At 38.0% G+C, this 21,072-nt stretch overlaps 1 protein-coding gene and 1 pseudogene across 4 annotated transcripts in view; one reads left to right on the plus strand and one right to left on the minus strand.

Annotated features, from left to right (window-relative positions):
* Positions 1-21,072, minus strand: part of NUBPL (NUBP iron-sulfur cluster assembly factor, mitochondrial) — a 184,987-nt gene that overhangs the window by 23,279 nt on the left and 140,636 nt on the right. For 2 of the 3 annotated variants that reach the window (XM_081161979.1, XM_081161980.1), the window contains exon 8: positions 5,262-5,347. In XM_081161979.1, the coding sequence (XP_081018105.1) occupies positions 5,262-5,347 (86 nt within the window). Of the gene's footprint in view, positions 1-3,811; positions 3,920-5,261; positions 5,348-21,072 lie in introns of all 3 variants that reach the window. The other variant, XM_081161978.1, reaches the window with a different exon arrangement.
* Positions 12,100-12,575, plus strand: LOC308568775 (transcription elongation factor A protein-like 8 pseudogene; annotated as a pseudogene). Its single transcript has one exon. The product of its transcript is annotated as a transcription elongation factor A protein-like 8 pseudogene (transcript).

The raw sequence follows: 21,072 nt of genomic DNA on the forward strand, positions 1-21,072 counted from the left end.
ACGTCTCGACCAAACCTGGGCCTGGCAATAGACACCCCTAAAAGTGTTAATTCAACTACAGACAAACTGAATAACCCTAAACACAACTTGCGATTTCCTGATGCTTTTCAGACTGAATTGTCCGCCCCATGCCCCAATATGCCTATGAAAATTCTACTCCCCTCATTCATCCAGTATGTATCTAGGGAGCAGCTATATATTCCAGACACCAGGGGAGGCAAGTGGTCCCTGCACGCACAGAGCTGACAGCAAGCCTGGCGCTGCAAGTGTGAAAGAATGGGCAAGTGTGAGATGGTTACTAAGGGGAAATAGTGTCAGCAGGGTCAGCACAAGTCTCCCAGAGAAAAAGATGTTTAATCTAAGCACCAAAGGACAAAAACGAGCTAGCGGGTGAACAGTGAGGGTGAGGTTTCTTAGGTGGGGAAACAGCATGCTGAGGGCAGTGAGGAGACACACTGTTTGGAAATCTCAGAGAAGAGGGAGACAAGCAACTTGGCTGTGGCAGAGGGAAAGCGAGGCAGAGCGGCCTGTACCTGGGCTAAAGGGGTCAGCAGACTGTGGATGGCAGTATCCCCCAGGTCAAATGTCAGCATAACGAGAATGTATCATGTGCTGCCATATGCCAGGCAACTGAGCACTTAAGGATATTTAAGGCATGTTTTCTCGCCCTCCAGGAACTCACATTCTTCAGTGGAGACTGACAGGCAAACCTGTAGTGGGAGCAGAGCCAAACTAGATATATGTTCAGGTCATTCAGAGAAAGAATTATTAACCTTTTCTGGCAGTTAGGGGAAAACTTCCTAGAGGAAGTAATGCCTGAGCAGGGATTTGAAAAATGAGTATGAGGTCCCAAGCTGACAGTGGCTTATCAGGCAAGGGACCAGCATGTGCAGAATTACAGGGACACGGGAAAAAACCGTGACTGTTCCATGAAAGAGCTCCTTGACAGCGCAGAGAAGAAAGCACTCTTGCGTTCCTCAGAGTGCAGGCCCCCACACCACGACCGAAAGGGGTCCATCCACCTCACCTTAAGAAAGTCACCAACGGGCTTGTCACAGTGCTCTGCTTAGGGGAGGCACTTGGTACCAGTAAGTATGCATTTGTAGAACAAATATCTGTCTATTGAATTAAGATTCACCAAGTAGCCCCTTACATACAGATGGAATAAGAGAAGAAATATACTTTAATACACTATCAGGAGCTGGGGAGGAGGTTACCTAAGAAGGAAGGGCTGCCTAGTGAAATCCCTCTGACTCTAAAAGTTTGGATGGTGGGAGAAAGGCTCAGATTGAGGTACCTGGGCCTCCCTTGTAAAAGAAGGCAACAAAAAAGGGTGAGAATGACACAACACTTAAAGCACTCACAATTAAAAATGTATAAGATTGAACACATTATTTTTTTTAAAACTGTCCATCTACAAATAGATAATCAAGGATTTGGCAGAGTTGATGCCATTCAGGCAGAGAAAAGAGAATAATCCATCTCTTCCTCTCCTTCCCCTATCTGAGCCTTGAGTTTAAAGAAGTCATTTAAATTAACTTCGAAATGTTCTTGTAAGATTGCTAAACTCTGTCTATACCAATGAATTCTAATGACACCATTGTTTCCATGGTAACTAATGCACTTCAAAAGGAGGAAACTAAAAACCAGGAAAAAAATGGAATAAAGTGGTATAAACAAGGCATAACATTGCTCCTTTGCATTTATGGAACACTTTCTAATTTCAAATGCTTTGCCATTACTTAGGCTCCAAGGCTTTTAAGAGTCAGAAGGATCTGAGGTCAGCAAATCCACATCCCAGTCATAGCTGGTATTCCCTACACAATGTGGTGGCTGCACCATGGTTATCCAACTGCTCACAGAGCTCATTGCTGGAAAGTTCTCACTCTCAACTGCAAAGATCACTGCAAAGATTACTGAGCACCTATTTTGTTCTGCTGGTTTAAGAGATGATTAAGGCAGTCTACATTTGCCCGGCCAGCGTGGCTCAGCAGTTGAGCATCAAACCTATGATCCAGGAGATCGAGGTCAGGGCACATGCCCGGGTTGCAGGCTTGATCCCCAGTAGGAGGCATACAGAGGGCAGCTGATCAATGACCCTCTCTCATCATTGATGTTTCTATCTCTCTCTCCCTCTCCCTTCCTCTCTCTGAAATCAATAAAAATATATTTTAAAAAAACAACAACAAAAAAACCCTCTAGGCTTATTGCTTAAAAAAGAAAAGCTGGTCTACATTCTTTTAAATTTTTTGTTGTTTACAGGGCAAATAATTAAAGCAGAGGGGTGAAAAAAGAGCTGTACAATCAAGATACAGGACAATGTCAAAAAAGCTAACTTGGAGGAAGTATGCATTTCCAATGATTTTCATTTCCACTCCACTTCAGCCCCACACATCCGTGACCAACCACATGGACCTTCCCGTGATCCAGAACTGCTCCAACTCTGCAAACTCCAACTCCAACATTAACTTTCTGATCACAAGCAACTCGTTCAGTCCCTAACTAATCTAGCACCAACCCTATGAGCCTTGTGCAGCCTAAGAACCTTCCTTGGAATACTTCCTCATGATACTTCCTTGCTGATATCCTCAACTTTTATCCTCCCATGGCACTCACTTAGTGATAGCCTAACCTGGACTTAGTGACCACCCATCCCTCCCTCTTCCACACTGTTATGTTCCATAAGGATTCTCTGGCCCACCTTCTGTCCTACAGTCTAGAGAAGAATCTGTCAGAACAACTGTGACATTATTTACCTCTTTACTTCTAGGGCAGTAAGTGTGAAATGCTGCAGGTAAGTGAAAATCACATAAGGACTGAAAGGTATATATGCAGAATTTGGCAACAATGGTCATTAGACTCCCTTCTAGCAAAGTGCATGTAGGGCTTGCCCCACAGCCATAGTCGCCTCAAGTGACAGCATCAGTTAAAATGGTCTCTTGTAAAACATGATGATAATTTACGGGGGGGGGGGGGGGGGGGGGGGGGGGGTAACAAAAAAGCTCTTGCTTCTGCTCTTTTGGAAAACTTTTCCCTTAAGGATTTCCTGATGCTTTTGAGTGAGTTGGACCTAAGTCTCCACCTTTATCTTAAAGAATGAGAAGTGAAACATTCACTTATTGCTGACAGCATGGCTGTTATCCTGACCTTGAAGTGGCAGTAACAGACCATTGGCCCTGTTATTTAATTTCTGCCAGAAAGAAGGATTATAGGTTACTTGGTCTCATAATTTTTGGTAGACAGCCCTCTCTCTAACTCTTTGCTGATTTATATTTTAAAATCCCATATAAGTAACTTTATTTAGTTATCTGAGTAGGCATTACTTGTATCAGTTTATCTTGGAGGGCGTAACAGGGAGTCACATTGCTCAAACTAAGTGCTTCATTGAGACAGTTTTTTGTCTGATGTGGGCATTTAAAAAAAATGTTTTTATTGATTTCAGAGTGAGGAAGGGTAAGGGAGAGAGAGAGAGAGATAGAAACATCAATGATGAGAGACAGTCACCAATTGGCTGCCTCCCGCACGCCCCCCACTGAGGATCCAGCCCGCAACCCGGGCATGTGCCCTGACAGGGAATCAAAGCTCCATCTCCAGGCTCATGGGTTGATGCTCAACCACTGAGCAACACCGGCCGGACTGAGGTGGGCATTTGGTTATCATCGCTTTACAATATTTCTAAGCTACAACTCACAAGATAGAACAACATCTTGAGGGGGGAGGTTATCATTCATTTATCCACATATAAAAGCTGTCTCTAAAATACTTTCTGATCACAATTTTACCCCTGCTAATGAGAACACCCTCAGATCACCTGGAAGGTAAGCATACAGGTGTCATCCTTATCAGGCTCCTCAGTTTTCATAAGAGCACGTTGATCCAATCCAGAGCTCCATGGCTGGCTAACGCATACAGCTCTGCGCTAATTGGCAAGCGAGAAGAGGCACTTGTCAAAGAGGATCATTTCCACTCCACCACTCTACTATTTTATACTTTTCAGAAGCTCTCCTGAGAGAAAAATGTTTATGAAAGCTTCCCCGAGAGTCTACCCATTCTACGACATCACTGGATCTTATGCCATACCATAGTCTCATTGAGTAATTTAGCAAAAGTTATGAGTTCTCCCCGTACCAAACAAACACAAAGTGAACATACAACTTAGGAAGGTGGAAGGTGGAGGGGAGAGAGTCATGAGACCCCTGAAGTTAATCCATGGGCTGAAGTCTAAAAAGCTCTGCTCTATAAATTCTAAAATCTATCCCTGAATTAAGCAAGGCCATCAGGGCGCCACATGGATGGAAGCGTCACATTGGCTTTGTCCTGAAATGCTTACTCTAAGCTGTGCGCTTCACAAGTCCACTTGCTTTTGCTGAGGCACAGGAGGAGGAAGAGCCTCTGTTATGGTAAAGAAGATGATGGGACTGTGCTTAGATACACAGGGTTTCTATATCTGAGAATCGAGGGGAGACTTCTGCCTCTCTAGTCTCAGCTCTGCTCCTCCTGAGCATTAAGCTCTTTTTTTAACCTCATGGAAATGGACAGTTTTATAAGTCTTATGTTTCTTTCCCCATGGCTGCTAGAAAATTAATGGTATACTTCTAGCATGTATTTAAGTCTCGCTTCTGACTCCATTTGATTTTAATTGTTCTTTGCCTTATTTTCATTATAGTGTTAATTTGTTCTATGTTGCCATGTTGTATAGAAACTCCTCTGATATCTTTTAGAAGATAGCAATCTATAAATGAGTTACATTGTAGGAGACAGAAGGAAAAAAAGACATATTTTCCACCTGCATTCCCACTGGTTATCTATCGAAGTGTACCTACCTAAATAACTTCCTAAAATACTCTTGTTATTTGTGTGTGTGGGGAGGGGGGGTGTCAGTGAGAGCTACAAGTATTTGAAAGGCAGTACTTATTCAGAAAACTCATACTGGAAGAATATTTTAGAATTCTTTTTGATTAACATAACGTGTATATATGTTTGCACCTATATGTGCATTTTTAAAGTAACCATAAAGTATGGTTATGAAAGCATGGCACAGACTGATAGATCTTGGGGAGAGGGGAGAGGGGAGAGGGGAGACAGGAGACGGGAGAGGGGAGAGGGGAGAGGGGTTGGGCAGAGAAAAAAAAGATGAAGCAGCGTTTTCATACAGACTTCTGCATGGAACTAAATTAAAACCTGGGTGGTATTTCTCAGTGACTTGCTTCTTCAGGTAGAAGTGTCCTGCATTCCTGCAACAGTGAAGCATAAATGCTTACAGGCACGTGAACTTTTCGAAACATCTCAGCACCCTTGTGTGCGTCTATCAGTGCAATGTCCTGGGGTGTGGAGACAATCACAGCACCTATAACCAAAAGAAAACAAAAAGACAGAAAAACAATGCTATCATTTAATTCTTTATGGAAAGGTTACTTCCAAAATTATGTTGCTTACATGCTAAAAGAGTCTCCTATATTAACTATTTATGTAATTTGTATAAATTTTACATACATGAATGGGAAGCATAAGGAAACGTCTACTTTGCTCTTGCCTATTTTTGACTCCTCACTTCTAAAATTACAATTGACTGACCAGTGATTCAAGATCAGAACTCTCGCAGCAAAACCTCCTTCCCATTCAGACAGCATGCCACAGGGAAGACGCACAGGCCGGCTTACTCTCAAGAAGCTAACAGTCTACTTAGGGAGACCAAGAAATTAAGGATTACGACTCAGTGTGCTAAGCATTGTAACAGGCGTGCCTAAGGTGTTACGGAGATCGAAAGAGGAATAAAGAAAAAACTAATTCCATCTAGGGGAGAGGAGGGAGAAAGTGATCATGGGTGGGGTGAAGAAGCAGGAGAGAAAGAGACACAACAGAGGAAGGTTCCCAGCAAGAGGTGATCCTGAAGCTCAGCTCTAAAAGTCTGTTACAGAAAACTCACCAATGTGGAACACACTGTGGAAAATAATTTGGTGGGGGCAAAACTAGGTGCTGAGCAAAAATTCAGATGCGAAATAGTGGTGGCCTGAACCAAAGCAGCAGTGAGAGTAGGTGAACACGGAGGCTTTCCCGGGTCTCCACTGTCACCCTGCAGAACCCAGATGGTTCTATGTATGACATGGTGCTTTGAGAGAAAGTGAGAGGCCTGGCTATGACTTGCAGAGTCTGTGAATTTCTTAAATTTTGTGGTTTCTTCTAAATGATAACCTGAAAAGTAATTAACACGAGCATATTCTAGAGCACTTGGATAACCATCATCGTATAGCTCAATACACACTGCCATGGCGTCTCCGAGCCAAACCAGCAAACTGGCTCCAAGTGGCAGTACTTCGTCATAGCTACTAAAAACAGAGGTAGGATTAACAATAAATAACCGAGTGCACCAAGCGAAAGTCAAATGATATTAGACTGCTGTCTGACGGGCTATTTTAAAGAAGTCAGACTAGAGAAAAGTGGCAGCGGAACCAAGTTATCACAAAGCACGTGGCAATATAGGCATGCCAAACTCAAAAGAACTGTGCAACAGCCAGAGATCATCTTGCAATCAGTATTTTCATTTCAGTAAAAACTTCATCTTTCGCACTGAATTAATATAATTTGAATTTTATTGATTTTGTGTTATTTGTATTTATTTTGTAAATTTTTTAAAGTTTTTTAAAAATTATATAAGAGCTATAAGCTTAAGGAATTTTGTTTACACCTAGTTAAATAATCTTATAAAAATAAGTCAATATGAGATATGAAGCAGATTATTTTTCCTTTTGAAGGAAGGTCTTATTCATTACTCAAGTTAGAGAAACACTAGCCTTGGAATTCAAACATAATTAGAATTAAAACTTTTTATCCCCTAGCCAAGCGGACCTGTGTGACTAGGACAAGAAACTGAGATTCTGTTTCTTTATCTACAAAACGGCATAGTAATACTTAGGACACGGTGAAATAATTAAATGAACTAATGTACATAAGGTGCTTGACATGATGCCTAGACAAAGGGTAGATATTCAATAAATGGTAGCTGTTGTTAATAATATTATCAGTATTATCTTTATTACTGGTACCAATAAAATGCCTTACAAGTTGCTGAGAAGGTCGCTTCCATACTTGCCATCAGGCAGCTCATCCTACCTCTCAGCCTGTTCCGTGGATCACTACAGCCTTCTATTTTAATTTGCTCTGCCCAAGAACCCAGAACCTAGTCAAAGTTCTCTTTCCATTCTTTTAAGATGGATGGAAATCACATCTCTGCAAGTTATACTCAAATCAAAAACTATACACATCCAATATATTTCCACAATTCACCACCTTCTAGATTCTGTTACTAATCTATTTCATTTTTTTTTCATATCCAGGCATTTGGAAGGGATCTAATTCCAATTCCACCTCCATCTAGCAGTGTGACACTAATCTTGGGCAGGTAACTCAGAACCACTCTAGGTCTCAGTTTCCTTAGATGTAAAATTAATGCAAGGACTACACAGTCTCCAAGGTCTCAGCTAGCTCTCTGACGGTATGATTTAGCATTACTTCTTAACTATAGTTTCCAAAACCCTCCCTGTTCAACCTGACTGCCTTAGTAAACTTATTTAAGTGAATGTGAAATGCAACCTCCCCCAAGAATTATGGTCCTTCAATCTCCATATAAATGACACCCCCTTGGCTATTTCCTTCAAATCCTCTCCTTAACTATATACTAGTATATAGGGAGTTTTCTATTGCATTAGCCCTAAAAAGCACCTTTAGCTTTTATATGATATAAACATTTTATTGTTTTAAATATCCTCTGACTGCTATTTGTATTACTGCTACACAATATAGTTTCATGACCAGTTATGATTTTTCTCATTTTTTAAATCAAGCAAAACTAATGACACAGTGACTTGCACAAAACAGGCACTTCACAAAGGATTGGTGATTTAAACAATGTCCCTATATTTTCAAATCATGCCCCTACTGCTGCATGAACTCTTAGTAAGTTACTCCTTGAACTATGCTAATGTACTATATAATCTTGAGTAGCTCACTAAATCTCAACAGGTCTCAAATTAGTCTTCTATATAACAAATCTATTTCTATTGGTCCTATTTAATTTAAAAAGCCGTTCCACTAAAACTATGTAATAGTGTTATAAAAATGTCTGGTGACATTATTTTGATAGGTGTAAGATCCTAGAGAATTAAAGTCGCTTGGTTTTCTCTGTGGAAGGGGTCAATGGGGAGAAAAAGGGACATCTGTAATATTTTGAACAATAAAAAGACAAATGAATAAATAATAAAATAGTCATGGGGATATAAAGTACAGCATAGGAAATATAGTCAATAATATTGTAATAACTATGCATGTTGCCAGGTGGGTACTGGAAATATCTGGGGGGGGTCAATGTGTAAAGTATGTGATTGTCTAAGCACTATGCTATACACCTGAAACTAACACAAAATAGTGTTGAAAGTAAACTACATTGAGAAAGAAATAAGTTAAATAAATAAATAAGAAAGAAAGAAAGAAAGAAAGAAAGAAAGAAAGAAAGAAAGAAAGAAAGAAAGAAGAATGAAAGAAAGAAAGGAAGAAAGAAGAAAGAAAGAAAGAGAGAGAGAGAGAGAGAGAGAGAAAGAAAGAGAGAGAGAGAGAGAGACTTGGTTTTCTCTGTAGTACTTAACTTTAGCACAGTGTCACAAATAAACATCCATGCCATCTGAGTTTCTTTGTGGAGTAATCTAAATAGTACCTGTCATACATCAATTAATAACAACTTTGTGACAAGGACAATGATCATCTTCCATGTCCCATCAAATGCTCACAAAACATATAAACATTCCATTGGAACTACCAGCCACATTTGTAAAAGATTTTTAGTGGAAGTTTTTTCCCCCTGAAATATATGCCTTTAACTAATAACTAAGCCCTTGATCACAAAACAATCAGTCTTTAGGACACTGCTCAGAGAAAAAAATTTCTAGACTTTTTCTTAAAGAACAAAAAAATAGCTGGCTCACACATAAATAAATCACTACCTCTTTTGCTGTACCAAATCTTAATAATCATGTACGCAACCATTTCTGACTGTCCCTACAATGACTGTTAGCATTTAGGATAAAGAAATAAAGCAAACAAAACCCCAACATCTTTAGTAAAATTAAATTTAATGATTAATCAATCTGTGCATCACACCCCAGATTTTTAAATTTTAAAGAAATTATGTCAATTTTTTCTTGTAAATATATCCTCTAACTTAAATATTGTCTCAAAATATGATATTACATTTTTTATCTTTATGATTCTTGGCCTTTTACTTTATAAATTTTTATTTTTCTCAGGGCTCATGGAACATGAACCAATATATATGAACCAATATGAACTAGCTTAGCTTTTTCCCCTTTATGCCATCACTGATGATGTCACTTGTTTTGTGGTAGAGGGTTTGTTAGAAAACTTGTGCTCCCTCTACTGACCATAAGGAATGTCAGTAGCTACAAAGAGAATGTTTAGTTTGCAATAAATGGAATTATTTTCTGGGGGGAAACACAGTATCATAAAACACCTATCTCAAGATGAATTTTCTATCTGTTTTCTAGGGTAAATGTCTAAGTCCAAACAATTAAATAGTATTGTTTATATGCTATTTCCCAAGTTGTAATTTTTTTAAGGCTTTTTACCAGCTGAGATTTACTACAAAAGCTTAATTTACTAAAAAAGGATTCTGGCAAATAAGTAAACATCCTAAAATATAATTATCTAAAGTATTGATTGCCTTCATTGCAAATTCTCGACTATTAAGAGTAAAATCTATTTATAACTGCGTATATAGATTTGAGTCGTAGTTCAAAGTAGTTAAACATCTAAAATTGGTCATTCCCGATGTTAGGATGATCATAATTACACCAGTGTGGAGCTAAAAGACTCTGCCATTCTAAGTCCCCAGGGCACAAACTGTATCCTATTCCGAGGCTTGACTGAGACCTTCAGTGTTGGAACCTAATAAATATGTACAATAAAAACTGCTTGTAATTATATCTGGGTGAGTAATTCTATGTCTTACAACTCTTGAGCATATCACCGTAAAGTCAACTAAGACTTAAAAGAACAAATTAACTCCTATATAGTTAATGTTTACAGTGTTCTAATAGTGTTCCTGATTCTCCTTGGTTTATTTAAAGATACTTACAGCCAAAGAAAATAACCATTCAATTTCTGTTAGCTTAATGCAAATAATATCAAATATACAATTGTTTATAGAGTGGATTGGCTTTGGTATTTTTTAGCTCTCTCTTGTCTTTCTCTTCTACAACCCCCAAACTTCCCAAATTATAAACATTATAAACATCAAGAAATGCCTAATAATAGTAGTATCAGATTAAGTAAAACATGATTAAAAAGGTAAAATCACTTCAAATATACTCATATACTATTTCAAAAGGAAATACAAATAATTCTTTCATGAGTCACTGTTTTGGACTCTATGCTCCAGTCTAAAAGAGTAGAGAAGTGACTAGTCACAAAGGAGATATGTTTTATTAATATAAATGAATCATTATTTTGCTCACTTCAGAAATGAATTTTATTACAGGAAATTATGTCCATTGCTGCCAAAAAGAATTAATAAAACACAGTAATTAGTGGAAACCACAGTATTTCAAAAGCACTGGTGAGAGAGAGCCTGTGTACTTTGGAACTTCAAGAATTCAAGTTCATCAAAGGAATCTGGGTGCATATATGTTATTTAGAGACAAGGACGGACTCTTCAATAACTGGGTCAACAGGTAATGGGTTTCCAATCACCTCACCTTAATGATGTTCACAAGGAATTCACCAGGGCTATCCAGACTGCCTTTCACTAAGGAACCACTGAGGGAAAGTGAGGATTTCAGAGATTTTAAAGAGCTTGAGTTGGAACCAAACACCTCTTTCATGCTCACACTACCTCTCTTCGTCTTCCTCTTCCTCCCCCTTCCTCTCTTCTTGTCCTCTCTTTCTCTCACTCACTCACTCACTCACACACACACAAACACCACACACATTCTCTTCCTCTCCCCACTTCTAATGTTTCCAGTAAAGTTGAGAAAATCCTTCTTTCCAGTGTTAAACCCATCTTTATGCTGATAAAGTAAACGCCTTTGGGGAGCCTACTTGTACATATATGTCTCTACAACTCAGAAAGCTGTTTTGCTTAAATTTAATGTTTTACATTTCAAATTCTTTTAGATGTGCATATAGCTCAACCTGCCCATGCTCACAGTGAGCCCCCACCAAAGGCTGTTTGTTCAATAACTGAGCACATTCCTTTGTACAAATGTTCTTTCTCTAATACAAACTCGAGAGGAAAACTTCTCCCTGATTATTTAACTCCCTAACTTTATTCAACCAGGTATATTTCAAGAAACAGACTGAGACTTTCTATGGAAGAGCTTTGCTCCATTTCCAAATACTGCCATACTTAAGATGTGAAGACATTCTTCAGAGCTGTACTTCAGGTTCTGATCAAATATCTAACATCTATGACCAAGTGCAAACATTTATTTTATTTTATTTATTTTATTTTATTTTTTAATTATTTAATTATTTTATTTTTTTCTATTTTTTTATTTTTTTTATTTTATTATTTTATTTTATTATTTTATTTTATTTATTTTATTTTATTATTTTATTTTATTTTAATTTTATTTTATTTTATTATTTTATTTTATTATTTTATTATTTTATTTTATTTTATATTTTATTTTTATTTTTATTTTATTTTAGAATAGTTTATTGATTTTTAGAGAGGAAGGGAGAGGGAGAGAGAGAAACATCAATGTGAGAGTGAAACACCAATCAGCTGCCTCCTGCAAGACCCCTACCAGGATCCGACCAGCAACCCCGGCATGTGCCCTTGACGGGAAACTGAACCAGCAGCCTCTTTGGTGTACAGGACAACCCCAACCAACTGAGCAACACAGGCCAGGGCAACCAAGCGCAAACATTTAAAAATGATAAATTGTGGGACTTGTATTTTTTTCTACATGTAAATGTTTAATGGATTTAAAAGTAGTTTTTAATAGGAATCTGACTGTCCATTGGCCATTATACTATTCATTGAACTTTAAAACATGAAGGAGAGCTCCCTATTGCTGGAGAAGAAAAGTGCCCTGGATCCCTTCAGGACTTTTGGTCTTTTGGGCACGACACAAATCCAGTGAGGGAAAGAGAAAAATCTCCTGGATTCCTGCAGGATTAATTTATTAAAAAAGGAAATAACAGAAAAATATTCAACATGCAAAAGTCTTGTGAAGAAAATGAAGGAAAACCACAGAACATGTCAAAGGCCGAGGAAGACCACCCTTCAGAAGAAGCACCACAGGAGGCAGAAGGAAATCCTCAACCTTGCAAAGGTGTAAGCCAGGAAGCAGGAAACCTTAGGAGCTGGCGACTAACCTGTCCAGGGATCTAAAGAGGACACTCCCGGCAGGCATTTGGACCCTGAAGAAATGCGAAGAGGAGGTGATGAGTTGGAAAGGCTTAGGGAAGAAATAAGGAGAGTAAGAAACAAGTTTGTGATGATGCATTGGAAGCAAAGACATTCACACAGGGGACCTTATCCTGTGTGCTTTAGGCCTTGAATTCTTTTTTTACCTGATAGTAAAATATGGTCCTTGCTTTCTTTCTGTTAGCATTTGCTGACATATCTTTTACCCTCAATTTTTTAATCATCTGGTGGAATTTTGTTTTAAATAGTTTCCTTGTTAACCAGCATCTTACTGGATTTTGTATTTTGACTCATTCTCCAGGTCTATTTTTCATCTGGGAATTTTCACATAAATGCATGAAAATATGTCCATCCTATATTGTAAAGTAACATAAGTTACAAAGCATATTTAGTATCAGCTCACATATGAAGGATAAAAATTCCAAATTGTGTGTTTGCGTGCATATGTGTACACATACATACATACATCAAAAACTTAACTGCGCTTATTTCTGTATGGTGTGAATTTTCTTTTTGTTTATATGTATTTTTTAATGAACTCATGTCACAGACAGAATTAAAATATTTTAATAAGAAAATAAAATAATTTACAACCAGCTTATAAGGGCAATCGGGGCACCCAAACTCTTGATGAAATAACTATTAAAATGTAAACCTCAAGTCACCTCTGGCCAGAGGAATAAAACTGGCAATTATTACAGACAAAAAATAAAAATTTTAAAAAATAAATTAATTAAATAAATAAAACATTAAGGAATTTTAGCTGTCCATCATATCATGAAGGAAGTGCCCAGGAATTCTTAAAACACAAAAACTGAATGAACTATCTCAGAAGCTCCCTAATCCAAACACAGGCTAATCAAGGAATTCAAACATCAGATAAGCTGGTCTAGACAAAGTGATTCTGAAACCTGACTATAAAAGAATCATTTGGGAAAGCTTTTTAAATCCTGGGTCTTTCCATGTCATAGTTCAGAATTTTTTAATTCTCAGACTATTAATTTGAACTGTTAACTGATATACCATAATTTCTATCTATATGTTTGACCCAAATAATAAGAGCCCTAAAATATTTATTTCTTCTTAAATTTAGATTGGAAACACTGTTGTTCATTAACCAATGGTACTATATGTAATCTTATCATCTTATTCCCAATCTAATGAGGACTAAAGTTTCAGACTGAGTACCAGAAGCGCCCTCTAAGTTAAGCCCTGGAAAATAGTTTCTAGTCTTTAACACTTGCCTACATCTTATGGGACAACAAAACAAATTTATTTTGTAAAGAATTTTCATAATCTGATCAGTAAAACAATAATTTTCTTCTATATCATGCTATTCTTGCCAAATGTCCATTACTTATAACTCTACCCAATATTTGCATGGAAATACAGTGCACCTGGAGGAAGTCCAAAATTGACTGTCTCCTTTACAGTTCCATTCTGCAAACTGAAAACATAAATGATGATTTAATATCTCTCAATACTAGGAAAAGCGATGACCTAAGTCTTTCACATTTAAGGTACAAGCATGTTTCTAGCTTTAAAGTTTGAGGTCATTATAAATTGCAAAATTATAGGAGGCACATAGCACAAAAATCCAAAGTAGCCAAGTATTTTTCTTTGTGTTTTTAATGGTTCTCCAAAAGATTAGTATTGGATATCTTTAAAGAATTACTCTTCTAATTTGAAAACAATTAAGAAAGGACAAAACAATTATTTGAAAAAAATGAAATATTTTATTTAGTTTACCTAAGTGAAACTACTATATTTCTTTGGCTTTGAAAGAGTAAATACCAGGTAATCAAGAAAATTACTTCAGGTGATGGCTGGTGGTCATTTCCCTACCTAACAATGGCAATAATAAGTTTCTCATCCTCCAAACCCCACTCGGTTTTCATTATAAAAGCATCCGAATAGGCAGTCAGAGAGTATTACCATAAAAGAGATAACTGACTAGGCCAAGCAAACTGCTGGTAGAGGGGAACATACCAATGAGGACATGTACAGAGTGGATTCATCAGTTACTGTAGCAATAAGCCCAATGCCCTTAACAAACAGTAAGTGCCTTTCACTTTAAACAATGACTGAAATATTAAGGTGGCTTAATTCAAACTCCACTCCATCTCATTTAAATGAACGAGAGACAAAAAGGCTTTCCTCCCATCTGTAGGATCCAGATCGGAAGGGTTTTAGACAGGAAGAAAGGGCATCACCTCCTTTTCATCATGAATACCAGTCTGCTAGCGCAGCTGCTCTTGAGCCCATGATGTTTAGCCTATTATCTAGCTGAGGGCTCTGCTAGACACAGTAGCTTCTCCTCTAGAAGAAAGAAATCAAAACAGGACCCTCACGAGGACTATCTGGCTGCTTTCTGTGCTACTTCTGCCCTTTCCTGGGAGAAAGAGAGAACAGAGAAGGGACTCTGATGGCTCCCCTCTCAACTGCTCAGTCTTTGCCCTTCTACAATAAATACTTTCCAAAGGTTTCATTCCTGCATTAATCTTTACTTGATAAAGTGAAGGGGAACTTTTTCATAACTCAATCCTATCAAAATAAACTCACTATCCACTACTCCCCACTACACAATATATACTTATATTGCTGCTTATCCACAGTATAAATATTCTGTCCATAAATTTGATGACAGTACAATTTTGCCTTGTAATAGTGTGGATTTTCATTAATTTGACTGTACTACTAGTATATTAGCTTGCAAATTTAGAGGGCAGAAATATTTACTTTGTGTTTCATCTTTTGCAAGCCACTAATTCACAATCAGTGATGACCACGAAGAGAAGCTGTTCTGGGTATTTTCTGCTCTGCACTTCCTTTCCTTCCCAAGCTCTCCTCCCCTCTCTGTTCCGATCAGTGCCTGCCTGGGTAGCTGACCTCTGTGGACTCTATCACCTGAGTTTCCTTACCCTCTGGCTTCCAAAAGGGATCTGCCACTAGGAGGTATCGGCAGAATATGAGACCGTGGGAGGAGAAAAGGGTTGGAGTATTATTTCCTGCCTCACACTGCCTGCCTTGCAGGAGTTTTGGCCTTCGCTGTGTTGCTCTGCGGCCACAGGCCCAGCAGGCAGGGCCTCTTCCATGGCGCCAGCAGTTGCCAGGCTGCACTGACACAGCGCACTCCCTTGTCCCTACTATCGTTGGTCTCTGCGTACTTCACCATCCTTGCCGGTTTCCTTGATGCTGCCCACAGCTCTGTAACCAGTCCCGTCATTAAACTCTGTTCTGTTCACTCCTTTTAAGGTGTGTCATCTGTACCTGCCTAATGTAGCACCTTAATATAAATAACTTACTAAATTCTCCAGTCTCTCAAAAGAAGAAATATGCTTCCCATGAAGCATGGGAAGCACAAATTCTTCACTTAATTCCAATAGTTAGAATCAAATTAAGATAGTCTTCAGACAGTCACATACAGAGGAACTCAGCTGAAGCAAAGGGAGAGAAAAATCTATTTTAAGTAGTACCTATTAAAATTCAAATACTAGCACAGTGTGTATATTTTCAAAAATGTCAATGAACTTATAATGTTCCTCAAATAAATACTAATCCTCTTCTATAATGGAAGAGCAGTTAGGTGTTCAGTAATTCCTAAGAGTTCATCACTATGCATTAAAGACAAGCCAGAAGTCAACCCTGGAATCTACCCAACTCAGTACGTGGCAACAGCTAATTTACAAGCTAAACAAACAAACAACAAGCAAAACCCCAACAAACTGTGTCAGCAAGAAAATTAAAAGCAGTAAGAAAAATAATAAAACAAAACCAGCACTGACAACTCTACCTTTTCCCCTTGACAAGTTCAATAAAATAAGAGCAAATCCGAAGATTGTAATTGGTCATTTCCCATCCTTATTGTGTCTCCCTTCCCTCCAGGCGTTACTGCAACTGCTAGGTGCTTGTGGCATGTAATGACTCGGTAGTCCATGCAAGCTCAGATTTAAACCATTAGCCACTAATATTGCTGTCAACACATTTATCACTGTTGTTGCTACATAACATGTTTAACACAAATAAGAGGATAATTTTTTTCCCTTTGAAATTTCTTCTTATAATAGGCCTGTCATCCAGCCTATGGAACACATACAAAAAGTTGCTAATTAGCATTCAGAGAGAGGATCTTTTCACTTATGCGGGTCCATCTCCATTAATTTTCCAAAAGGATGTCTCTTTCCAAGTATAAAACATTTCATTTCATTCTCAACATGGCTTGGAGAAAAAGGCAAGTTGATATAAAGACTCTTTCTAATTCAGAGCATTTCACCACCCCACCGCCACAAAAACACTCTTTTAGAGTGTTCAAGTAGTTTCTAAAACATACCATGCATTCACATGGAGCTTTTAAATTCATTCTCTCATTTGATCCTTCTAAGTCTGCAGGACGGTCAGGTGTTCCTCAGGAAAGGATAAAAAGTCAGAGAGGTAGGCAGTATCTGGCTAAACATCCTTGCAAGTAAATAAGAGAATTTCTTATTTTCTCACGATGGAGTACTGCTAGCGATTCCCACCAGTGATTTAATACAGAGCCTGCATGAAACCACATAGCAAGTGCCCACATGCATAAATATCTCAGAAACCAAAACAAAGTTAATACTAAAAGGTATCAACTGACCACGAGGATATTATATATAGTACAGGAAAAAGAATAGCATAAATAAATCTAAACTGAAATGTAAGTATTTTTCTCTCAAGGGGAGAGGGCCATAAAATATATGTTTTTAATAAATGCTTTCTTTAACGTAGACATCAAACAAACAAACACTCCTGAGTAAAAGCAGTTGGGGTCAGAGAGATCACAGGAATGAGTTAGCAGGATGGTAAGAGAGATAAGGGGGGACAGATCTGGTCAAATGAACAATGGTAACTAGTCAACTAGCTTTGCCATTTATTCAACCAATATCAACTGTACAGCTCATTGCCCAAAGTACTCTAAGAAATACTATGATGAAGAGGGGGGAAAAATCTTCCATTCAAGCAGCTTACAGCCTAGTTGGGAAGATAATACATACACGCAGACAAAACATTCACTGAGTCAACATTTCCTGAGTGGTTACAGGAAGGCACTGAGTTTGGCACTGTGAGAAATACAAAAATGAATGAAACAGACACTTGGCCCTTCAGGGAGTAACAGTCTGGTACAGAAGATAACACGGTTATGCAGGTTTTGAATGGAGAACATGAGTAGGTCTAAATAAAATTCTACGTGAATTTCAAGGAGGAAGAAAGGATTCCTAACTAGAGGTCTGGGGAAGGTGGCAAGGAGTAACATGTGAAATAAAAGGTATGCAGGATTTGGGTGCCCACTGACTGGGGAGGAAAGACATTCCAAGTGAGGGTCAAATGTAAAGACAGAGACTTTGGAAAGTAAAGGGAAGAGAAACAGGTGAGTACATACGGTTCGAGGGAGGGGTCCCAGGTTGTGTGAAAGTTCAGTAGGAAGGCTAGGGAAGTAAATTCAAGGGGAACTCAAATGGGAGTCTAAGAAGCTTATGTGGTTTACAGTACATGGGACATAAGAAAAGGTAGCACATAGGCTATCAAGAAGAATTCTAAAGGCAATGATACGAGGAAAGGAAATAGGTTCATAATTAGAGAGTAGATAATTTCACTTAGGCCTAGAAAGGCAAAATGATTCTGACAAGCTGTTCCATGTTATATAAATTGATGAAAGCCATGATTCAAATCAGGTCAGCAATTATTTGGTTGGTACCCTTCCCTCTATGTCCTTGGAACTGGCTTAATTTTGGTATTTTCTTAGCTATGTTAGCTATGAAATTACATTGGCCTGACTGAAACCAAACCTCAGGAACTAAGCCTTTAACAAACATACACACAGACAATCACATGCACACACCCCCCACGCTCACCCCCCGTTAGCTCCCCCTCACATCCTTTTTGGTAGGATACTTTTATTTTTTGCTATTTTTTTCTAATTATAAAATTAATTCATGGTTCAGTCAAAATTCTAGTCTTTTCATTGACATTAATTTTAATATTGATATAAAAACTCATAATATGAGTGTACTGACAGCTGCAACTCCATACTGAGAGCCAGTGAGCCTGGAAACCAGCCAGATGCCCAAGACAAGCACGATCAGCTCAAAGACAATATTGGTCTTTCCAAGAATCATTTGGGACTCTACTCCTAAATGTCAAAGGAGATTACTTCTAGACCACCTTCAGACCTTCCTTAGAATGTATGCCTTAAAGAGGCCCAAAGGAATCTCTTAAGAGTCAAAAAAACAACAAAACAAAACAAAGCAAAAAAACCTGAATATAGTAAACACTAACACAGACCGTTGGTTGGATACTCAGCACACAGAGGTGCACAGGTTTACGCATATTCATAGACAAAGTTATTTTTATCAAAGAACATATAGAGTAGAATAATTTCAACCTAAATGGGTTTGAATGGACTAGAACTAAACTCAGAAAACCAATGAGTCAGTGCTTATAGCTCTTTTTGAATTTGCCTTGTAGGGCTTCCAGTTCTCACAGAAAGACCCCTACCACAGAAAACCAAACCAAACCAATGAGACAAATATTGTTGGGTTCCGTATGAGGGCAATTTGATGTACAGGCTAAGAGCACGAACTATAAACTCAACCAGAACTGGTATGAACCTCAGCTATGACCAACTGCAACTGTGTGACCTTGGGAACGCTACTTAATCCTTCAAAGATTTAAGAAAATACAGATAACACCTGTGATAATTAAAAAACTAATAAATGGGAGACTATCATTAAATGGCAGTTTATTAATAATAAGCAATCATCACCAATTTACACAGACATCTTCTGTCCTTAAAGAATTAGTACTTTCGCCCAGCCATGCGTGGCTCAGCGGTTGAGCGTCAACGCAGGATCCAGGCGATCGGGGTTCGATTCCCGGTCAGGGCACATGCCCGGGTTGCGGGCTCGATCCCCAGTCGGGGGCGTGCAGGAGGCAGCCGATCAGTGACTCTCTCACCACTGATGTTTCTATCTCTCTCTCTCCCTTCCTCTCTCTGAAATCAATAAAGATATATTAAAAAAAAAAAAAATTAGTACTTTCTATTTACTTTTGTCAATTATAAAAATATACATGTTTATTATAGGAAATTTAGAAAATACTGAAGTAATAATTTTACTTGGATAGTCCAGACATAACTAAGTTTGTGTATTTTCAAAAGCTTCTATAGTACTTGGCCCTATTTTTTTTTTTTTAATGGACCAGATTTGGGAAGTGAAATATATGTAAGTTTCCATAACAGAATTATAGAACACCAGAAGTTCCACTCTCAAATTTCTTCCCCTTAGGCCAAGAAAAAGCAAAGCAGAGGGGGCATGGTGCTCTCCTGAATACTCTACAGTGTATCGTATTTATTCTTAAAGGCTCCTCTCCATGAAGTGTTTCGCAGTTCCCCTCAAACCCATGACCATTTCTTCCCTGATCCCCCATATCTCTCATACAGCACTTTTCGTACTCAACATCAGAGCTATCCATGCTCTTTTCTTACCAGCCACTCCCTCCCCCTGCCCTTCCCCTTGCTCTATCTCCTAGACCAGGGGGCTTTTAACCTGAGGACTGTGAGCCTCCTGAAATTACACATAAAATAGTATTTCTGTAGGTACAAATACACTTTCTGGAGAAAATCCACATATTCATCAAGTTCTCAAAAAAGGTTTGAGACTCACAAAAGGAATGGAACTCTAGTCTAGGGAAAGACTTGAGATTTAATTATCCTTGGATCCTCTACAGTGCTTAGCATCTGCCTCTATATAGATAAACATCTGTTGGTTTAAAATTTTACTAATAAATCATAAAGTCAGTGTTAGGTTTTTGTTTAATGCAATATTTTAAATTAATATTTTTCTCATATAATTTCCTCATTCCCTCATCTTAATATAGACTGCTCCTGAGAGGAGAATGGTGTTACCAGGGGTTAAGGGCAGGAGGAAACTGAGTTATTGTTTAATGGGTACACAGTTTCAGTTTGGGGATATGAGAAAGTTCAAGGAAATGGATGGTGGTGATGGTTATGTAACAATGTGAATGTATTTAATGCTATTAAACTGTTGTATATTTTACTGCAATAAAAATACTACTTTTTATTCTCATATAATATTAATCACCTATTACCAGGCAGATGCTTTATCAGATGAAAGGAATAAGAAATATACTGGTTAAATTTTAGGATATAAGGAAGAAATCCTCAAAGGAGAAGCAAATCTTAACCCCAATTTATACGCTGTTGGTTTTAGAGTATAAGCACAAATTAAAATAGGGTGATACAATCCTAAGTCCTGTTCAAACAGAGGAGCTTCTATCTGAGTAAACAAAGGTAAATTGCTTAGGGACTTGTGTATCTGTGTGAAGCAAATTAAATTTTTTCAAGGTACCAAGTCACAACTCAAGAAACAAATGATAATTTAGTTCAATTTTATCAATGTATTAGCTACATGCATAATGTAAGCATTTTGGATACCTGCAATAGGCATTTCAAAGTGTCAGGAACACATTTTATTCAATAACCATTTAGCGAGTATTCTTAAGATTGAGAAATATAAGTCTCAAAACTTCTTTAAAAAAGAAAAAGCAGGCTTATAGTACACTGATTATAAAGAGGAAGAATTCTTTTC

This window comes from Miniopterus schreibersii (assembly GCF_964146895.1).
Source record: "Miniopterus schreibersii genome assembly, chromosome: 1".
NCBI classification, from domain to species: Eukaryota; Metazoa; Chordata; class Mammalia; order Chiroptera; family Miniopteridae; genus Miniopterus; species Miniopterus schreibersii.